Genomic DNA, 22,641 nt, shown 5'->3' with positions numbered 1-22,641 from the left:
TGAGAGAGCGAGCGAGCGTCCCCCCTCGCCGCCGGGCAGGCAGCCGGGCCCAGGAGGCCGCACACGCCCGGACACCGGCGGCCCCGGGCACGAGCCGTGAGGGCGGAACCGGCGGGCGAAGAAAGGCCGGACGGCGGGCGTGGGGGCGGGGCCTGGCTCGGGGCGGGGCCTGGGCGGGGCGGGGCGGAGCCTGGGCGGGGCGGAGCCGCTCCAGCCGGGGCTCCCAGAGACAGTCACTGCCCTGACGGCGGCGACGGCGGCGGCGGCAGCGGCGGCTGTGGTGGCGGCTGGCCTGTGGGGGCTGGGAGGAGCAGGGACCGTGGCTGCCGGGGCAGCTGGAGCTGGCAGACGCCGGGGACCAAGTGCAGGCTCCGCAGCTGGGAGCAGCGTGCCTCGGGCCGGCCGGAGCTGGCGGCTGCCGTGGGCGTCCCGGCAGTGCTGCTGCTGGAAGCGGCTGGCTTCTCAGCCGAAAGCAACTGGCTGAGGCAGAGTCCCCAGCGGCGGCGGCGGCGGCGGAGGGGACGGAGCCGAGGGAGCCGAGGTAACCCAGGGGCGGCGGCGGCGGCGGAGGCCGCTCCCTCAGGTCGGAAGCTGGCGGCTGGGGCCAGAAGCAGACCCACCCACTCACCCTCGCCAGCCCCTTGTCCTGGCACCGCCGTGGGCCGCCGGATGGGTGCGGGTGGTGAGGACTGCGCGCGCCCGCGCGCTCGGGCCCGGGGATGGGGGGCGCCCCGCTGGACGCCCACCCGGGAGACGACCCCCGGCCGGGGATCGGCAAGGACCTCGGACACCCCTCCCCCTCCAGAAGACACACCCCGGGCTCGGGGCGGGGCGGGGTGCCGGGCGCTCCCAGCCCTGGCGAGGGTAGACCTCGGGCTGGAGATCGCACCTTGGCTCCCGTCCCTTTCGGCGGAGGACCCCCCCGTGGCTCCTTGGGGACCGCTCGGACCCGAGGGGGTTCCTGCCCGCTGGGAATCCCGGAGTTCCTTTTGTCTATCAGCTGAAACTGGAGGCCGGAACTGTGGGCAGCCACCCACCCGCTGGCGCCGGAGCCCTCCTTTCACCCCTTTTCCTGCCTCGGAAAGGAATTCTCACAGCTGCTCTTCTTGCTAGCTCCATTCTGCCCCAGAGCCTGGTTATAAACCTCCAGCCTGGGCTCCAGGAAGTCGAGATTCACATTGTACTTGAACGAGCAGTCTGCTTAGTTTACTACTACTACTGCTACTACTATTATTATTTAGAGAAAACAAAATGTTTCCTCTGAGCCGCAACCCCGATCTTCCCCCTGGATGAGCAGACTATCAACAAAGAAGTGTAACTGGTGGAGCAGACGGAGCCCTTGACTGACTGGACTGTGCAAGTTAATGGAGTTTCCTTTGCTGGCTCTCTTCTCCCCAGCCCGGTGGAAAGAGCCTTTGGGGCCAGAGTTAAGGATGCACTGTATGTGCAGAAAGTATCTATTTCTCCCCCTTTTTTTCTTTCACTGAACCTTAAAAAATCTAGGGTAGTTTGATTAAAATGTAGCTGTTTGGGAAGCATAAGCTGTGGAAAATGAAAAATACTAGAAGGAAAATGTACTGGTCCAGTGAGGGGGAGTAGTTGTCCAGTATTTGGAAAGTACCCAAGGTGAACTATGTGGATTTTGGAAATTACTTTTTTTAACTGTTGGATTCTCTCGCAAATCAGCTTTTAAGGTATAGGGCTAAGAGCTTTGTGTTTGTTTTGGTTTGGTTACTTGTGGACACTTCTTGCTGACCTAGGCATCTTAAAAACAAGATATGTGGGAACAGGTTTATGAAGTGTCTGTTATCTTGAAAAATGCATTTTATGAATGCTTTGAATTAGGAAGGTGTTAACAGTATCGTTTCTGCCACAGAGGAAGCTATAATCTGAAACAGTTGCCTGGCAGTCACCCAGATGCCCTTGACTGGCAAGAGCTAGTGTTCCGAACCGTCTTCCTTTAGATGGAAATACAGAGCTACCTTCCTGATGTGTAAGTGGGCATTCTTTGATGTCGTTTAATAATAGACAACTTTTCTGCCTTTAATTTTCAGATACAGAATTAACACCTGGAATCTGGAGACGCGCTTTGTACAAATTGAAAGCTTTGGGCTTTCTCTTTAGTTCTCCAGATGTGTTATCTCATCTGTCTGCTTGAAACATCCACAGTCACATAGACTCCAGCTACTAACTATGGAGTTGTGTGACCCGTCGCAGTGTTGGAACGTTTTTGCTGAGCTTTGGAACTAGCGTTCTTTTCCCACCAGTTTAACACTTTGTCAAGAATAAGAAGCCAAACAAAGACATGCACATTCTGTTGACATATGGACTCTGTAACTGGTGAATTTTATTGAAACTGGTCACTCCGTCAAAGTCAGCTTGATATGCAAGTCATGTCCTAATGGATATGAAGACTTACGTTGGTGTATCCAGGCTCTAGCAAACAACTGAAGATAAACAGACAAGCAAAAACCTATTATTATGACTAACCCTTGGGAAGAGAAAGTCTGCAAAATGGCTCAAACCAGTTTACTGCAAGGAAAGCAATTCTACTGTAGGGAGTGGGTTTTCCACAAGCTTCAGCATTGCCTCCAGGAGAAAACCAACTGCTGCAACAGCGCTGTCAACACCCCAGCCCTTGCTGTGAATCCTGGGAATAATGCTGGAGCTGTCTCTGGGAAGGGAGCTTCCTGGGGGGTGCTGTTGGTGGGAGGGCCTGGCAGTGGCAAGACTGCCCTGTGTACTGAGCTCTTATGGCCAAGTTCACCTTCAGGTTTGCAGAGAGGCTTACACCGTCAGGCACTGGCCTTCCATTTCTGCAAAGCTCAGGACTCCGATACCTTGTGCGTTGGAGGGTTTGTTAGAGGTCTGGTTGCCCAGATCTGCCGCAGTGGACTACTCCAAGGCTATGAAGACAAGCTGAGAGATCCGGCAGTCCAGAGCCTCTTACAGCCGGGGGAATGTGAGAGGAACCCAGCCGAAGCATTTAAAAGGTAACAGTGAGGAGGAAAATGCCTTAGTGTTCAGGTTTCTCAGCAAAAATTAAACTGATGCTTCATTTTGCTTTTAACTGTGGATGCCTTTGCTGGTACTGTACATTTGGGCTTAATCGTTGCTCTGAGAGTACACATGTTTACTTTGGAGATTGAAAGAAGAAAAATTTAAGTGATATTGAGCAGTGCATATGATTGAAAGCTCACTTTTTAATTTCTCTTTGTTAACAACAATATGTTTCCCAATACCTGCAAATGGTAAAGATTTGTTTTATATGGTAGATATCCTGGAAACGAGGCTGCTTCTACAGAGAGGATAACTAACTCTATGGAGCTGAACTTAGAGAAACTCTAAGAATCAAGCACATTTTTGCTTATCGTAGTGTGCTTTCTTTAAAAATTAGTTAAAAGACATGATTAGCCATTGAAAATCTGAAGAAAATATGCCAGTGTGATTTGGAATTTATTCTCCTACTAAGTGTTTGAAAAGTTGAGTGATGTTGTGAAATTTAGGCACTGGTGAAAATTTGGAGCCATTTAAGTACTTTGAGTGAGTGATATAAACGCCGCTCCTTTCCCAAGTTCAGTTAAGCACTTTCCCGTGATAAATGGATTGGTGTGAGAAGTGAGCAAATAGTTTCTCAAAGTGTTATCAGATTCAAAATATGTTAAAGAAAACATAGGTTTTGGCACCCACGGTAAACATAGCAGACAAGTTATTATTTTGTGCTTTCTGTTGCCTCACTTCTTGAGTTATTGTTTTGCTATACACCTGTTTCTCCTCCACAGTAACTAATGCTTGGCTGACAAAAGACTGTCCCCAAAAGATTCTGGTGTGATGTGCCCTGGAGATTTCTCTGAGGTGGGAGGAGGAGCAGTTTTTGAGAAGTTTGCGAGAATTGTATTTCTAGGGAGGGATTTGAACACGATTTGAACTGCTCTAAAGAGAGAGATGTGTGTTATAATGATGTCCTCAAATGTAATGATAGAGAAAGTATAAATTTGGGGAAAGTATTGGAAATATGTCATAATCATTAGAGGAAACAATGTGTGCCTTTTTGAGACCTTGTCCTTACAGTAGTCCTGTAAGGTAGGTACATTTGTTATCCCCGATTTGTAAATGAGACAAGTACTGCACACAAGTATGAACCAAGCCGCTGGAGTACAGGAGAGCAAGTGCCAGGGCTGAGGCTTGAAACAGATTCGCATGTGTACTTGTTACTGGTGACATACTCAGGAGGAATTGATGAGAAGAGCTAAAGTTTAGAAAAATTTGGTGAAGTTGGGACATAAGAGGTGTGTCACAATGTGGTTGGAGCACAGATTTCAGATCACCCATGTGACAGGAAGAATAATATTGATTGATGGTGTAGAATTGGAGCCTGACATGGGGTTAGTTGTTAAAGTTGGTTAGGGAGAGCTGTGTGTGGCAGGTGAGATGTTCCTACAGGCTTTCTTTCTTTTTTCTTTCTTTTTTAAAGGATTTGTTTATTTTATTGGAAAGTCAGATTTACAAAGCAAAGGAGAGACAAAGATCTTCCATCTGCTGGTTCACTCCCCAAGTAGCCGCAATAGCTGGAGCTGAGCCTATCTGAAGCCAGGAGCCAGGAGCTTCTTCCAGGTCTCTCACACAGGTACAGGGTCCCAAGGCCTTGGCCCGAACTCTACTGCTTTTCCAGGCCACAGGTAGGGAGCAGGAAGGAAAGTGGAGCAGCTGGGACATGAACTGGTGTCCATATATGGGATCCTGGTGGATACGAGATGAGGATTTAGCCACTAGGCCATCGTGCTGGGCCCTCCTGGAGATTTGTTAATGCTCAAATGCAGTCCAGTAAAAATCAGGGCAAATCTCTTTATCTTTTGCCATCAAAATCATGATTAGAACTGTTATGTTAGTCTTAAGTTAATGAGCAGATCTGTTATTCAGTGTCTGTGACATGCATTTGAAATGCTAGGTTTGTTGAAATTGTTTGATTTAGAATCCATATGTAGGGAATCAGTAATGTATTCTTCAGGCATTTTCCAGTTACTTGTTTTTCAGAAGTAACTAACTGTAACTAGTTGAAGAGCTGTTTTCCTCCTTTTCTTTGATTTTAAGTGATTTAGTAAGACATTTGGATTCTGTGACTTTTTAAAAAAGATTTTATTTATTTTTACTGGAAAGTCAGAAATACAGAGAGGAGGAGAGACAGAGAGGAAGATCTTCCATCTGATGATTCACACCCCAAGTGACCGCAATGGCTGGTGCTGCGCCGAACCAAAGCCAGGAGCCAGGAACTTCCTTCAGGTCTCCCATGTAGGTGCAGGGTCCCAAGGCTTTGGGCTGTCCTCAACTGCCTTCCCAGGCCACAGGCAGGGAGCTGGATGGGAAGCAGGGCTGCCGGGATTAGAACCAGCGCCCATGTGGGATCCTGGCGTGTTCAAGGTGAGGATTTTAGCCACTAGACCACCATGCTGGGCCCTATTTTTTACATGTTTTGACAACCAAAGGCTAATTTCTTTAATTGTGCTTTCTCCAGTGTATTCAGTGTGTGTGTGTTTTAGAATTAATGTTAGAGCTTTAGTTTCCTAATAACCCTATATCCAAAGCCATATCCAAATATTACTTGCAAAAAAAAAAAAAAAAAAAGAGATTCCAAGTTAAGAAACAAGGAGATGTGGATAGCTGCTTAGATTTTATAGCTGGTTTAGAAACAGAACTAAAAATGTTTATTTCATACAACTTTATTTCATCTGAACCTTACTCTCATGGACCCTGAACCCAGGGTCCTTTTTGGCAAATTCCGTTTATGTGACAGTGTGAAATGCGAGTCTTTGTTCCTGGCATGTACCATTCCTTAACATTTATTTCTAGTTGATCTGAAGAACCAAGTATGTGCTTCCTATGTGCGTTATCAGTATTTCTGTGTTGAGTAAAAACAATTTGGTTCATGAAATGATAGCAAAAGTTAAACTTCTTTTTAGTGCATAAATTAAGAATAAATGGAGTAAAATAGTGATGAGTAATTAACAAACAAAAAAACTAGGTGATAGGTGATCAAATGCTGTCACAACTTTTTTATGTCACGAAGTCTGAATATTTTTATATTTTTATATCCTTCCAATATGTTAATGTTTCCTTATTTTTCTTTAGGATTTTAGCTATATAAGTAGCTATATAAGTAGATATTTACACTCTTTTTGTTGTTTTCCCAACTAGGCATGTGCCATTATTCATGATAGTGAATTTTTTTACACTTACCATAATGTTTTGTATACCCATTTATAAACAGTTGCAAAGTGATTATCTTTTGATTAAGTGAATAATGTTACTTGTGTGTTTAGAATATGTATGAACCCAATTGAAATTAAGTTATAAAATGAAGCTCTGGAGGACTTAGTAAGAAAGGAAATTGAACTGGTGTATTATTTAGGTCAGTTTTAACACAGAGCAGACTGGTATGGTGATTATTAATTTATTAGCCTACTGTCTGCTCTGTAACACAGGTGACTATGGCGTTAGTCCAGATAAACTTTAAGTGGCCAGATATCTCTCCTGTCTCCACTGGCTGCAAGGATTGTTGGCACACTCAACAAAAGGGCTGAGGACCGAAGGGGGTTTGCATGCATGCCTCTGCCTTACCCTCATTGTGTTGAATTTTCATGACAAAGCATTCCACTTCTGTAACTAGCTTTCATAACTACATATGGGAAGGCTAATACTACTCAGAATAATTGTCATTATCTATTCTTGGATATTGTCAGATTAAAATAGTCTTTTCGAAGTATTTTTACTACTCAAGTTTTAAGTTAAATGGACAAATGTAATTTTCTTTAAGAAAACATTTATTCATTTGGAAAGTATTACACAGAGAGAGGGAGATACAAAGAAAGGGAAAGAGAGAGAATGATTTTTTCCCATTTATTGGTTCATTCCCCAAATGACTACAGCAGCCAGGTCTGGGCCAAACCAAAGCCAGGAATCAGGAACTTTGTCCAGGTCTCTTACATGGTTGCAGGGACCCAGGTACTTGGGCTGTTTTCATTACTTTCCCGCGTACATTAGCAGGGAGCTGGAACAGAAGTGGAGTAGCCAGGACACAAACTGGCACCCATGTGGGACGCCAGCATCACAGGTGGCAGATTAACCCACTGCTACACAATGACAGCCCCAATTATAATTTTCATCAACAAAATTCCACATTTATGTTTTAGTCCTAATCATCACTTTTCACTAAATTTCCTGCCATTTCCAACTTTAAACTGTATCTTTTTTTTTTTTTTAAGATGGAATTCATTCATGTATAGCCTCTCACTTTCCCTTGTTATAATCCTTTCTTCAGTATTTCATGTCAAAGTATTGCTGCCTTTGGTTCCTGCAGTGCTTTATCACCTTGGGAGCCAGTTCTCCCTTTCCAGTCACTCAGGCCACAATGACATCATCTGTTGTTTCTGTTCGCAGGTTTATACTGTTTATAAAGCCGGCCACTCTCTTAATTCTATTAGGAAACCTTTTTATTTCTTTATTGATAACTCGGATTCTTTCTTTGACCAAAGTGATGCATTGGCAGTTGAGTATGTTTTTTACCTAATTCAGGATATTCCACGTGCATAGCCATGTATTTTTATTGTTTGGAAAAAATACCTGGACCTTTTGACCTGACAATGCTCGATTGCTTTGGAGCAGTAGCCTGTGGAGCTGAGTTAGGTACTGTCTTTGAGGCCTACATGATCTAATATGATTCAGTCCCATTACTCTATTATTCTAGACCAGGACCACTACATTTATTTTTGTCTGCCTGGCTCCCGTAAGCATTTTCAAATATAAACATAATTCTTAGTTCTGGGCAAAAATAAACACTACATTTATTAAATCATTCCTCAAATCTTACTTATCCTTGAATTTGTAGCCTTGTCCCTATCCTCTTTACTGCCTTCAATCTGGTTTTTACCTGCACTTCCAGAAAGATCCTTAGGAATAATCAATTTTGAATTTGTTGCTCAGTCTGCCCTTAGCCTTAGACGATCCATTTTAGAACCTCATTTTCTTGTTTGTATTTCTTCCTTTTCAAATCCCCTGTTGGCTCATTCCTGGATGGCCCTCCTCCTGTGTTATCTGTACCTATCTGATCTGCATAGCTTACCTATAGATGCTTCTGTTCTGTTTATGCTGCTTTTGTGTGTGACTAGCAGTTCACATATCTAGCATGATAGCTCTCACATCTGCACCAGCATTCTTTGCATTCTGAGCAACATGTTATCTTCACGTGAATGTCCTTCGCTGACCTTACGGTCAAATTAGCTTCTCTTCTGGTTACTTCTATGTAATAATAGTAAATCCATTCGCTTGCAAAATAAATACTCAGTGCCAATTATGTGCCATATATGAGATAAATATCAGAGTTAAATTGGTTAGCCAGCCCACTCAGTTAAAAAGGGGGAAGGGACATGTATTAAACAAATATCCACAAAGGTAAATGTAAAGGAACAGCTTCACTAAATAATAAGGAAGGAAGGATACAGGATGACCAGGAAGGCATCTAACATAAAACTTGATCATTATCTGGAATCGCAAAAAACCTGACTTCTAAAATAAATATATTTGAAAGACATAGAGACAACAGTGAGAAATAATTCCACCTGCTGATTCTCTTGCCTAATACCTGCAATAGTTGAGGTTGTAGCAGACTGAAGACAAAAAAATCAATCCTGAGCTCTCACGTGGGAGGCAAAGACTAATGTATTTGAGCCATCTGTTGATTTCCCATTGTGTGCATTAACAGGAGGCTAGAATTTGAAGCTTCCAATCCCTGGCACTCCAGTATGAGATGGAGTCCTAAATGGTGTCTTAAGTACCATGCCAAATGCTGTGCTAGAAAACTGACTCTTGATCTTAAGTTGCTCCATAATCATTATTCATGTCAGGTTCTTTGTTCTCAGTGATGTTGGCATCACCTGGGGTGTGGTTAGAAAAGCACAGTTTTGGGTTTGTTGAACTAGATTCTGCCTCCTCCACCCCTTTTTTGGACTGTTTTCTGTTACACCACTCTAATCTTTTTTCTCAGAATGTTCTATGAATCCTTTATCCTAATTTAGAAACTTGTTTTGTCTATTTTCAGTTGGTCTACTTTAATTTATTTTATTTGGTTGCCCAATTAAAGTAGCAAAACAGTGCCTTCTAAGGTTATTCCTCTGTGTCTTCAATAACCTAAATAGCAAATTTAAATTTCTGTGTCTAGCTTCAAAACCTCTTGATCATTTGATTCTGTCTGATCTGTTATAGGTCATGATTCCATAAACTCATCAGAAACATGAAATTCATTCATTTTTTCATGAAATACTTTTCTAAGTATATAAACAGATTAAAGCTAATAAGGAATATGAATAAGTGTAGATTAAGGGTGTGAGCCTTGCATTTATTACATATTGTAATTTTTAGCATTAATTTCTCTGTTTTAGAGGTAGAGAGGGAAAGGTGGACAAAAAAATAACTCTCATCTTCTGGCTCTTTACCTAGATGCCCACAGCAGCTGGGACTGGGCTGGGGCCAGGCAATGTACCTGCAGTTCCCATCTTAATATGGGTGACTCAAGTACTTGGGCAGTTGCCTGCTGCCTCCCAGGAATGACATTCACAAAAAGCTGGAGTTGTGAACCAAAGTTGGGAATTGAAACCTAGGTGTTGTTTCAGTCTCAGATATCTTAATCACTTGGGCAAAGCCTGATCCCAGTGGCAGAACTTTTGCAGATTTTTATATGCCTATTTTTTTTTTTTTAAATCTACTTGGAAGGGAGAAAGTCAAAGTGGGAGAGACTGGTCTTCCATCTGCTAGTTCACAGGACACAAGGCAGGTCCTTTTGCTAGAGCAGTCTACTGTTTCACCTTCTGAGTTTTGGCCCAGACATACTTTCTGTTTTAGCCAGTGAGATGTTAGCCAGCATAATGCATATCAGATGCTAAAAGTTGAATTTATTGTCTTGGGCTCTGCCCTTACCCTGAGAAAGACACGGTCTAGGTAAAGGGTCAGTGGAAGTGAATCTGTGTAATCAGGACCCAACCTAGAGTTTTACTTAAGCCTAGAATAGAAAAATAAATATACAGTCACATGCAAAAATGTGCTAAGGCTTGGCACAATGGCTCAGTTGGCTAATTTTCCCCATACAAGTGCTGGGATCCCACATGGGTGCCAGTTCATGTCCTAAGTACTCCACTTCCCATCCAGCTCCCTTCTTGTGGCCTGGGAGGGCAGCAGAGTATGGCTTAAAGCCTAGGTACCCTGCACCCATGTACGATATCCAGAAGAAGCTGCTGGCTCTTGGCTTCAGATTGGCGCATCTCCATGTGTTATGTCCATTTGGGAAGTGAGTCAGTGGATGAACAACCTTCCTCTCTCCCTTTCCTCTCTGTGTATCTGCCTTTTCAGTAAATAAATAAATCTGTTTTTAAGTGCTAATGCTATTATTAAATTATTTTTTATTATTGAAATTAAATTTAGTTTTATTAAATTAAATTTTAGATCATTTGTGATAACCACTAACGTGAAAATAATTAATATTTCCCAAACAAAGCAAATACTATTTCTTGTAGGAAATAATTTAATTTTCATTAAAAATGTATGTAATTATTTATTCCTCAGCTTCATTCATACACTGAACACATCCACTACTTTCCTTCTTAAAGACCTATGGAAATAGCTCCTTGTAACCTTTAGAATAAAATGTAAGCTGTGTTCATTGTCATCCCTTGTCTAGTCATTTACTCTCCATTACTGCTCTTCATCTACCTTATTCACATTATCCTTTTATTTACTTTTCTTTAAAGGCTTATTTAGTTTAAAAGTCAGAGAAAATCTTCCATCTGCTGGTTCGCTCCTCAGATGACCACAGTGTCCAACCGTCGGCCAAGTGGAAGCCAAGAACTTCATTTGGGTCTGCCCCTTGGGTGGTAGCATCCAAACACTTGGGCAGTCTTCCATTGCTTCTCCAGGCCATTAGCCTGGAGTTGGATTGGTTAGTGGAACAGCCAGGTAGGAACTAGTGCCAGTATGGTAGGTGCTAGCTTTAGCCAGTATGCCACAAGGCCAGTTCATTTGCTCCTCAAATGGCCACAGCAGCCAGTGCTTAGGCCAGCCAGAAACCAGGTTTGGGTCTCCTACATGGGAGGCAGGGACCCAAGCATTTGGGTCATGTTCTGCTGTCTTCCTAGTGCATTAGTAGGGAGTTGATAGGATGTGAAGCAGTCAGGACTCAAACTAACATTTCGTTGTGGGTCGCCAGGATTGCCAGCAGCTGCTTAACTCACTGTGCCCGTGTTGCCAGCAGCTCTCCTCCCCTTATATTCAGAAATTGGTCAAGTTCCATTTAACAGATTTGTGTATGGCTTAATTCTCCATCAGTTACCTCCAAGTGGTAGGGAAAACATTATCTCTTGTCTGCTGAGTGTTTAATTCAGTCATTTCCTTAAATCACATCATCTCACTCCATTTCCTTTACTTCTTAATTTCAGTGTCTGTCATGATCTGGAATTATCTCATTCATTTGTTCACTCTGCTCTTCTGCCTGCATCTTGAAATGAGCACAGTCTTTGCCTCTTTATTGCCTAGTCTTGGGAATTCGGGAGCATTTCATGGATCAGTGAATAACTTTTGGTCTCATTAATAACTTGTATCATACTTTTTTGAAATACTTTTGTAGAGCAGTTTATAATTTATAATATAGACTATAAGTTATAGTTAAATCAGTTTTAAGCCAGTATTTTTGATTGTCTTATTTATACCATATGTAGTTCATGTTGAAACATTTTTTTTCCAGTACCAAAATATTTTAATATCAGCATACCTATGGTGAGAGCTGTGTGAAGTCACTTTTTTTTGTCTGTCTCCACGACTATATAGTATTTGTAAGGTTCCTATAATTCTGTCTGAGATTATCATTTCAAATTCAAACTTGTACCTTGAATCTCAGTCAATATATGTGATAACTTCCTTCTTAAAAACAAAACAGGTTGAAAAAAATGCTTTTGCCAGGAATTGAAAGAAAAAAATTAATAGTGTGAAAGGAGAACAAATGATTTTTGAAAAGCAATTCATGAGGGAAGTGACAGACTGTTCCTGCTTTTGAAGTAAATAAAAATCAAGCATCCACCTATCCATGTTTTAGCCATATTTACTTGAAATGTTGAGCTTTTATTTTGTTTTAGAATAAAAGTAATTTATACCTATAGCTCGTGGATTTTCCTGGTTATGATCTATTCGCATATCGTAGGTGGGTCCCTCTTATGAGGAATCTTATTATACCTGTGCGGCTTGATCACATGGGGAGATGTAAATAAACATATGTGGGGAGATGATTATGTTCCAGTTTAGTACATTTTTGATTCTATGGCAAGGTGTTTCAGACAGTTGGTTGCTGCCACTCATACTCTTAAAAATGATGACACAAAGAAGTTTTTGTCATACAGGTTATATCTATGAGTATTTGAAATTTAAGTAAATATGAGAAAATATATTATATATTAATACATTTGATAATATTAACCCCATCGCATGTTAACATATACAACATTTACATAAAAATAGCTATATTGTTCAAGAAAAAAGTATCTTTCATGTTAATTTTTGCTAACCTTTATAGTGTTTTGCTTGAAAGATAGTTGGATTATCACATCTGTTTCTGCATATAGTCTCTGGAAAACTTCACAGAATTCTTGGGAAGAATGAGAGTGAGAAAGACAAATAGTGCTTTAGTTTTAAATAGCTGTGAGGTGATCTATGATCTGTCATGATTCTTGTGATCCCTAGGCCACGCTGTGAACACTGTTAATTCTAAATGATACTATACTGTTGTGCTGTACATTCTCTGTGTAATAGTGTCTAAGTATATTCATGTTTTTCATTTTGACTGTTATAATCCTGTTCTTATGCCCAGTACTTGTATATGTATACATGCATATGTGTGTTTGTATGTATGTATTCCTGGGCTCTGTGTTCTACCTTGGTTCATTCATTCATTCATTCATTCATTTTCTTACCAAAAAAACAAGACACCAGCAATGCACCAAATGCTTTTGATCAAGAGCCTGCAGTTATCTTCTCACCTTTTCATGATTCCTAGTGATTCAGTTCTTTCCCCAAATAAAATTTGTTTAGTTGGCTAGCTGCCTGATATTCGAAGCAAATGCTTTGCCTTAAACAGAATTGAGTTTCCAACATTTTTACTATAGGAGATTTCATGTTGGTTTTTAAACACACTTGGCCTGTTTTCCCAGAGTTTTAATCACAGCCCAGAATTTAACAAATATACCTTGGGGAAAATAAACCTTTTGTTCCTGTCACGTCTGACCACTAACAGCCTTGATCTTTTCCCCCTTGGTAGATGCCTTCAGAGTGGACCCTGCCTGACTGTGCAATCAAATGTGTTGTATCCAAAATCAGGAAGTCATTGTGTTGGTGGTGGTAGCTCTTCTGTGCTCTAGATTCAAATTCATTTTGTTTTCTGCCTTCAACAGCCCTGTTATGTCTTTTAAGATTATAAGTTTTATAATTTATTCACTTTTTCTTTGGTGCAGTAAAAGTTTGAGGGTGCTTCTTCCGGCAGCATTCATCTTGATGTAGAAATCCCTATAAGGATTTCTTCTTCATTTTATTCCATTGCTTCTTAAATATTTTTAAATGATTTAATCCCTCTTATTTCTCTGAACATGATAAATACATTTCCTTCAAATTCTTTGACAATTTTATGTATTTCATTTGGATATGCATCTAATTGCTAGATTTCTGCCGTTTTTTCCCCCTGAATATTATGGATTTTTTTTTTAATGTATCTATTTCTATTGTAAAGCCAGATATACAGAGAAGAGGAAAGAGAAAAGAAACCTCCATCTGCTCATTTACTCCCCAAGTGGCTGCAATGGCTAGAGCTGAGCTGATCCAATATCCGAGAGCCAGGAGCTTCTTCTGGGTCTCATACGAGGGTGCCTTGGGCCATCCTCCACTATTTTCCCAGGCCATAAGAGGGAACTGGATGTGAAACAGCGAGGCTGGGGCATGAACTGGCACTCATGTGGGATCCCAGCATGTGCAAGGCAAGGACTTTGACCACTAGGCTACCACACCAAGCCCGTTTTTATTCTTGTTGAGTGTCTTTATAGATTCTGGCTATCAGTCCTTTTATCCATTGCATAGCTTGTACATTGTCAGTTGCCTCTTCACTTTGTTCAGTGCTTTCTTTGCCATGCAGATGCATCTTAGCTTGATGTAACCCTTTTTGTCTGTTTTTGCCTTTATTGGCTGTGCTTCTGGGGTCTTTTTCAGGAAGTCTTTGTCTAGGCCAATATCTTACAGTTTCCCTGCTGTTTTCCTTTAGTAATTCAAGGATATCAGGTCACAGATTTCCATCCCTCAGCCATTGAGAATTGATTGTTGTGCAAGATGTTAAGGGTAGAGGGCTTATTTCACATATCTGCATATGTAGATCCAATTTTCATATCACCATTTGTTGAAGAAACTTTGCTATCTGCAGAGATTGATTTTACCTATTTTGTAAAAGATTTGTTGAATGTCGATATGAAGATTAATTTTTGGAGTACCTATTCTGATCCGTTGGTCCATGTGTCTATTTTTGTGCCAGTAACAGGCTATATTGATTATGAACTTTCCTGTAGTATGTCTTGAAATTTGGTATTGTGATGGCTTTGTTTTTGCAGTTTTAAGATTGGTTTAGCAACTCAGTTTCCTTGTATTTGCATATGAGTTTTAGTATGTTTTTTTTTCTAAATCTGAGAAGAATGTGGTTTTTATTTTGCTTGGCGTCACATTGGATCTGTAAGTTGCTTTGGGTAGTGTGGACAGTTTAAAGATATTAATTCTTTGCACAGATAGGGAAGATTTTTCCTTTTTTCTGTCTTCTAATTTGTCTTTAGTAATTTTGTAATTTTCACTGCAGAGATCTTTGACCTCCATTGTTGAGTTCATGGTAAGAGAATTAAATCTGTAGCTACTCTGAGTGGGACTGATCTACAAGTTCTTTCTCAGCCATGGCAAGGTTTATGTATACAAAGGCCATTGACTTTGTATATTACTTTTATATGCTGTAACTTTATCAAACTTTTATGAATTCCGGTAGTCTTTCAGTTGAATCGTTTGGCTTCCCTATGTATATGGGATCATGTCCTCAGGAAACAGGAATAAATTGACTTCCTCCTTTCCAGTTGGAATCCCTTTAATTTCTTGTTTATTGGTTCTGCAACTTCCAGATCCATATAGCAATGTGAGTGGGCATCTTGTCTGATTTTTTTTTAATTTTAATGTAATTGTATTTTTTGTATTGTTACTATTGCTTATATAGTTGAAGGAGATGATTGCCTATGTGAGTCTCTGATTAAGGTAGGGAAGATCGAGGTATGTAGGGAAGTGGGCAGATATATGCTTCAATTTTCTTTTCCTCCAGTATTTACAATGGGGGAAGGAGTGCAGGCCATTTCCGTCACTCCATCAGCATGCGGGGATGGGAGACAGTAATTTGATAACAGCTTAAAGATGCTATTGAGGGCATTATCTGTGTGGTTTTGACATTTCTGAGACATCATCAGCTTTGCTGCACTAAGGTTGAAAAAATTTTTCCAAGGTCTTTTGGCTGACCAAGTTCATCTCAGTGCACATCCACAGAGCCAGACACTTGCTGCAAAGCTTGGCCAAGAGAGTTGTTCATCCTGTTCTGCTTTCCATCTTCTGATGAGACACTCAGTGTCCTCTGCTGGCTTAGATGAATGCTGGATGCCGTGTCCCCCATGTGCCTCTTGATATGCCGTCCACTGCACAGGCATCAGAAACTGAGAAGGCCCGGTCCTGACACATGGACTCCAAGGTCAGACCACACATCCTAGGGATTTCCCTGTGGCTGGAATCTAGCCATCTAGTTGGGGAGTTCCCAAGAAACCTTATCTGGGGTGACCTGAAGACTTTTTAAGATTCTTATGTGTTCCAGCTGATTCTAGATCTTAATGGAAATTCTTCCAACATTCTCCATTCAATACATTGCTGGCTGTAAGTTTGTCATATATATTGTGTTGATTTTTATATATATATTGTCTTGCTTGTGTAAAGGAATGTTTCTTCTGTTCAGTTTGCTTAAGGTTGTTTTGTTTTCATCAGGAATGATTGTTTTATCTATAAACTTTCTGTAGTCTATTTGTATATAACTTGGAGTGTTTTGTTCTTGTTATTATTGGCTCATTATTGTCTTCAGGAAGCAGCACAACTTGAGTCAATATACTGCTCAAGTTGGGAATGAGTAACTTTGGGTTGTTGCACTGAAGATTTTATGGTCTGCTTTCATTTCAAGTTATTTCACCAAACATACAGCTTTTTTCTTTTCTTCAGAAAACATGTTTTCATTCATGTTAGATGCTTGCATTTAGAAGGCTCAGGAGGACATTCTGGGTTAAAGAAGGGTGTAACAAGACAAATAAGTTTCTTTAATTGTGCAAAACAGGCTAAAAGTGAGTAATCTTTGCTTGGTAGTTTTGTACTGATCGTTGCAGCAATATTGATCTTATCTGAACAAAATTACCTCTTTAGTTCTAGTGTTTCTAAAGAGTTAAAAAAGTTTATGTATTCTTAAATTTAAAATTACTGGAAAATAAAATAAACATGGGTATAATTATATCCTGACTCCTGAATGAAGGTAGCATATGGCCTGCGCGTTTATAACTTTAATTGTAGCACTCTTTATTTCTTTTCATCCTAAGCCTTTCTTCCTTCTCTCACTGAATTCCACCTGGAAGTTCTTGCTGATATTCCCATAATATCCACTTTAAAAAGAGCATGCAGATGTTTTTCTTCATTGAGTCACTACATGTTTGCAGTATTTAAAAGGAACACTTAAGTGAGTATATCAGGGTATTTCAGAGAACGTGGGCCTCAGTTGGTTCTTTTTCCATACTTCTTGCTGTACGTGTCCCTTCTTTCCTGCTGTCACTCTGTCTTGTACAGATCAGTGGCCGAAAGCAAGTTAATGCCCCATCCCTAATTTAAACTACAGTATCCTAGTACTATTATTTGATCAAAGTAGTAGGAATTATGTATAGTTTACCAGGAGTACAGAGATAATAAATAACTTCTAATCATAATAAACTGTGACTTTTCTTTTAAAAACTATCAGAAAAATAATGACATTAAGTGACTTAATCGTTTTTATTAGGTGTCTACATTGTCCCATTTTCAATTGACAAACTTTATTTTTAGCTTATTAGTTGGAAATATGTTTTTGAAAATGTTTCTCTTGATGACATGAAGTTGAACTTAATGTTAAAGCTTTTATTGAAAAAATGCTTCCTATCTCTAATGTTAACTACAAGCATAAGTGTAAGTGAAACGATACTTTAATACTTAAGATTATTTATATGCACAGTTTAGTTTTGACAGAAAATAATATTTACTCAGATATCAATGGCATAAGAAATAGAGTTAAGAGTATCTTACTTCAAGCTCAAATTTCTGAGTTGGTATAGGAAGACTTTTCTGTAATATTTTTCATCCTAAGAAAAACACTGAGTCCTCACTACTATGCTTAAATAGCTGCAATAAATTTTGCCATGTTCCAGAAATCCTTGAAGTGAAGAGATTGTTTGTCCAATAGAGGTTTAGTTGTTTCTTTCTGCATTCCAAATCTAAAAGTACATAAGTGGGTTTTGTCTTGTCCTTTAGATAATGATTAAAAAATGTTATAATGATACAAAGATAACTGGGGAAAAAACACAAAATTTTATAGGTTTAAGTGTGATATATGGAGTATATTGAGGTAAATCTTAAACTGTATAAGGATAAGCTTTAAAAAGTAATGTGTGAAAGAAAAGTTTTGGGTAGGCTCTATTGTTGGAGATCTTTGGAAAAAAACTGTTATTGAGAGATTTACTATAAGCTCCTCAGTGTGGGGCTGAGAACTTTAATGATCTGCAGACAACAAGCCAGATGTCATTCCAGTCAAAATCCAAAGGCCTGGGAACTGGGCTGGCCATTGTGTGGGTTCCGATCTCAGAGCCATACTCTCCAGATCCCAGATGAGCTCCAACATTACCCTCTTCCAGGAAGACTCTCATAGACAGAACCAGAGTGCTTGGCCAATTATGTGGTTGCTTCTTGGCCCGGTTAGGTTGGGGTCAAATGAGCCATCATGAACCCCTCCTTGCAGAATGTCAGCTAACAATGAACTCCTGTTTGTATTTGATTTTAATGATGTGACATTGGAATGAATAAGCACTGTTCTGTAGAGAACAATGAAATAAGCCCATCTATTCATTCCTGAAAAATATTTATAGATCAGCCACTTTTTATAAAGCCCTTCACAAGCTGCTAGAAATGCAACCATGAATGCTATATAAGTGATTTTTTTCTCTCCTAGAGTTTTTGAAGATAGATACTATATACAACTAATTCCTTAGTTAACTTGATTAATTACAGTAGTGTAAGAACTTTCATAGCTGTTCTAGTTGTGTATCTGGGTGAACCCTACCCAGTTTGGGTTGTAAGGAGAGGAGTATAGTTAGGGTTAATATTTGAGCTGATCTACAAAGAGGGGATGAAAACTCTGAAGAGGAGAAAATTACAGCAGGATAGTGGACAGCATGGATGAACATTCTCAAAATGAAAAGATGCATTCAAAGAACCAGGTCAAGGGCTGATGAAGTTGTAGCAATGGGCACAGTGCCAAATATAAGTCAGGGCCTAGAAAACAGAAACCTGTGGTTTGGATGCAGCAAGCTGATTCAAAGGCATTGGTCATTAAGAGGAACCTCCAAGTATCAAATGGAAAGAAGATGTCTCATGAACAAGAACTCTTTCTGCTGACTTTCTCGGCAATACAGATTAGGAACACAGTTTTCTACAGGAATTTTGAATATTCTTACTCCATGCCATCTACCAAGCTATGCATTTTGTTTTTCAGAGCCTAATAATTTGTTATTTTTAGTTTGCGAACAGCAAAATGCATTCTTGATGGAGTACAGTTCAATACTTTTGAGAGACATAGTAATGAATCTAAGATGTCATAATATACAGTACTTGCACAATTCCAAAGTGCCCCCCTCTGTTTCTCTCCTTTTGTAGCAGACCTTTTTCACTGCTCCAGTCTTTGGCAATCACTAATATAAATTCTGTCTCTAGTTTCACACATTCTAGGAGGCACATAAATTGAATAATGCCTGTTGCCTTTTGTTAATATGAGATTTTACACTTAGAAAATATGTTTAATATTCATCCATGTTTTATGTATTACTAATTTTTCCTCTCATGATTGAACATTATTATCTTCTATGGATATGCCACAAATTGAGGTTTTCTTGTTTTCTATTTTGTAGAAGCAGAGTTACAGTAAAAGAAAGAAACAGAGCTGGGGGATTAACTTCCACTCATTGGTTCACTGGACCAGACTGAAGCCAGGAGCCAGGAGCTTTAGCCAGGTCTCCCACATGGGAGTTAGTGACTCAAATACTTGACCTGCCTCTTCCTCCCTTTCCAGGCGCATTATCGGGAAGCTGGAAAAAAGTGGAATAGCTAGGATTCAAGCTGGCACTCCATTAAAAGATGCCAGCATCAGAAACCATGGCTTAACCTACTGTGCAACAATGCTAGCCCATTAATGTACCACAGCTCATCTGTTTTCCAGTTGAGGAAATTTATGATTTGAATGGATTATGAATAAAGCTGTTATAAACATATGCATACAGATTTTGCTGTGGCCATATTTCTGTTCACTTAGGTAAATTTCTAGGAGTGGAATTCCTGGGTCATGTCGTAGATATATTTTTAACTAGTTAAGAAACTACATTTTTTTTTCTAAAAGTACTGTGTCATTTGGGGATAGTTGTATCACTGCTGTGTGATAATAGGTGTATTTGGTATCTGTCTAGGGCTGTATATTATGCCAGCTATTCCAGTAGATACCTAGTGGTATCTCATTATAATTTCAGTTTGAATTTCATTAATGCCTATTAATATTGAGCTTATTTTTGTATGCTTATTTGACAAACTCCTAAATCTCTATCTTTTTGCATTAAGTTTATGTTCCAGTGTTCTGGAACTGTTTAAAAAATATTGTCTTTTTGTTGGGTTTTGAAAATTCTTTATGTATAGTGGATATTGATCTTTAGTTAGAACTTTACAAGTTTTTTTTTTTTTTGCTAGACTTTACTTTCTCTCTTTCTCTTTTTTAAAAAATTTGTTTTATTTTTATTTGAAAGGCACAGTTACAGAGAAAGAAGGAAAGACAGAAGGAAAGAGATCTTCCATTCATGAGGTCACTCCCTACAACTCTCAATTTCTTCCCTTCAGTTAGTTGAGGGAAGGAGAGCAGAGTGAGGACTGCTTCTGTTTTCCTGATTGAGTCTAAGTTGTGCCCCTTGTCTTGGAGTGAGCTCTCTCAGCAATCTTGTCTACCCCTTTTTTGGCAGGGTTGTTATGTTGCCACTAATTCCCTCCTGGTAGTAATGTTTTATGGCCAACTATCACCCACTCTTACGGCTCCAGTATGTGGGGCATATGAGAGAAGAGCCTGACTTGGGGCTTTCATTCCATGCTGTTCAGTCAGAATTGTGATTGATTTTTATAAAGAAAACCCTGTGCGTTTGAAAGAAAAGTCTGTAAGGAACCGTGAATTCTCCAACAGTGTTCCTTGGGTACTTGCACTTTTCCTTCACTCATCACTTAACTCTGTTAGCTGACTTTTGAGTTTCTTATTTTCCCCCTCCACCAGCATACAGCTACATCTGCTGTAGGTAGCCTGTACATGTCTGGTTCTCCTTAGTTCGGTGGCCATTTAGTAACCCTGTGACCTGAGATATCTGAGAAACTGGAGAAGTGCTAAACTTCTAACTTGTCTAACTTGTTTTGTTGTGAAAATTAGGAGGAACAGTGTAGTTCTGAAGAGGTAAAGAGAGCTGAAATCTGATGTTCAACTGTAAACATTTTAGTTCTAAGGAAACTATTGTACATGTTCATTCTTCTTTTGTGTCATTGAATAGAAACTATTTATTTATACCAGTTTTATGTATTGTTTTATTGTTATCTTTTGTGATACAGTTTTGTAGGTATAGGGATTCTCCCCTCCACCTGTCTTCCCTCACTCCCCAAGTGGCCAGTGGACAGAGCTGGACCATGCCAAAGCTCAGAACCTGCATCTCTATCCCAGTCACCCACCTGCATACAGGAGCCTACATTCTTCGGCATTGTAAGTTTCTTCCCAGTACATTGACAGAGAGCTGAGTGAGAGGTAGAGCAGCTTGGACTCCGACTGGTGCTCACCTGATATGTATGTATGTAAGTATAGATAGGTAGATAGATTTTTAATGTATAACCACTAAATGGTTTAATTTTCTTAAAAAAAGATCATAAATTTAAAAATGTAAGAACTGAAAATACAGAAATTGGAATAGATGATAGGAGATTTTTAGAATGACAGATTTTTAAAAATTTACTTAGGACAAAAAAGACATGAACCACTAAAAATAAAACTGATAAAGTGGTGTTTATCAACACTAAAAATGTCTGATAATATAATAGGGAAAATAAAAAGCCATGAACTAGGAAACAAAATTTGCAGAAGACACATAAGCTGTATCTAGAACACATGAAGAAATCTCAAAACTCAGAAAGAAACACACCTGCTTTAAAAATTATAAACAAAGCAGTTTGAGCAGATATTTACTAAAGATTATATGGATGATAAACCAATAAACCCCTAAAAAGGTGTTTAGCATTTTAAGTCATTAACAAAATGAAAATTAAAACACAGTGAAATAGCTGTATCTACCAATTATTTTGAAAAAAAGAAATCAAAGCCTGACAGTATCAAGTGTTGGCCAGGATAGGGAGCAATCAGAACACTCAAATGCTGCTGTTAGAAATGTAAAATGGTACAACTTTGAAAAAGTTTAATAGATTTCTTAAAGTTAAAAAAAAATACTTGCTGTGTGACTCAAAAACTCCACTGTTTTACATAAAAGAAAAGCATAATCACAGAGTCATGTACATGTTTACAGCAGCTTTATTCATAATGGAAAAAAAAAACTGAAAACAACAGATGTCGCAGGATATTTGTCTTAGGGTATATCTGTGCAGTACAATATTTTTCAGGAATAAAAAAAGAACAAAGTGGATGAATCTCAACGAATTATCCTAAGTAAAAGAAGCCAGACCCAGAAAACTACTGACTATAAGATTCATTTACATACAATTCTGGTAAAGGCTAAACTTTTAGTTTGCTAACATAAAGCTTACTGGTGGTAACAAGATCTGGGGACAGGACAAAGAGGGAATGAAAGAGAATCAAGAAACTTTCTGGGAAGAAAGAAATGTTCTTTGTACAATCTGTGTAATGCCTACCTAGAAATGAATCATTAGTATTTATTTAAAAAGTCGGCTTTAGTCTGTTGTCAGTTGTTAGTACAGAACCAAACAACAATGCCTATCAAACGTTATGTTTTGCTTTGTGTTTTTCCTGTTCCTTTCTTTTTGTTCTCTTTGTTGATTGGGGGTAGGAGAAGGCAGAGGAAAGGGGAATACTCTTTGCTCATCAGCACCTGGAAATGGGAGACAATCGTTTAATGAAGTCTTAGAGACCCCATTGTGGGGAAGATGTTCCGAGGGTGTTATCTGCGTGGTTTTGATATTTCTGAG

General features: G+C 39.7%; 2 protein-coding genes across 2 annotated transcripts in view; one reads left to right on the top strand and one right to left on the bottom strand.

The window, feature by feature from the left end:
- Positions 1 to 233: 233 nt before the first annotated feature.
- Positions 234 to 2,005, bottom strand: LOC121147511 (large proline-rich protein BAG6-like). Its single transcript, XM_040967386.1, has 3 exons — positions 1,983 to 2,005; positions 1,736 to 1,764; positions 234 to 1,072 (listed from the first exon to the last, which is right to left on the bottom strand). The coding sequence occupies exons 1-3, from the start codon at positions 2,003 to 2,005 to the stop codon at positions 234 to 236; spliced, it is 891 nt and encodes a 296-aa protein (XP_040823320.1).
- The window catches only part of ANKRD50 (ankyrin repeat domain 50), a 44,246-nt gene continuing 22,671 nt past the window's right edge, over positions 1,067 to 22,641 (top strand). The window contains exon 1 of the mRNA XM_040966766.1: positions 1,067 to 2,993. Within this exon, the coding sequence (XP_040822700.1) occupies positions 2,482 to 2,993 (512 nt within the window). The 5' untranslated portion in view covers positions 1,067 to 2,481. The remainder of the gene's footprint in view (positions 2,994 to 22,641) is intronic.

Source organism: Ochotona curzoniae, unplaced genomic scaffold (genome assembly GCF_017591425.1).
Source record: "Ochotona curzoniae isolate NIBS_2020 unplaced genomic scaffold, NIBS_Ocur_1.0 scaffold_4506, whole genome shotgun sequence".
In the NCBI taxonomy this organism is placed as follows: domain Eukaryota; kingdom Metazoa; phylum Chordata; class Mammalia; order Lagomorpha; family Ochotonidae; genus Ochotona; species Ochotona curzoniae.
This window is presented reverse-complemented; position numbering and strand designations above follow the sequence as displayed.

Coding starts and splice junctions, on each gene's coding strand:
- LOC121147511 (XM_040967386.1), bottom strand. CDS start 2,005: ATGCCCACTTACACATCAGGAAG. Junction 1,765..1,982: donor CCCACTTACACATCAGGAAG/GTAGCTCTGTAT, acceptor CTTGTTTTTAAG/ATGCCTAGGTCAGCAAGAAG. Junction 1,073..1,735: donor TCAGCAAGAAGTGTCCACAA/GTAACCAAACCA, acceptor TTTCCGAGGCAG/GAAAAGGGGTGAAAGGAGGG.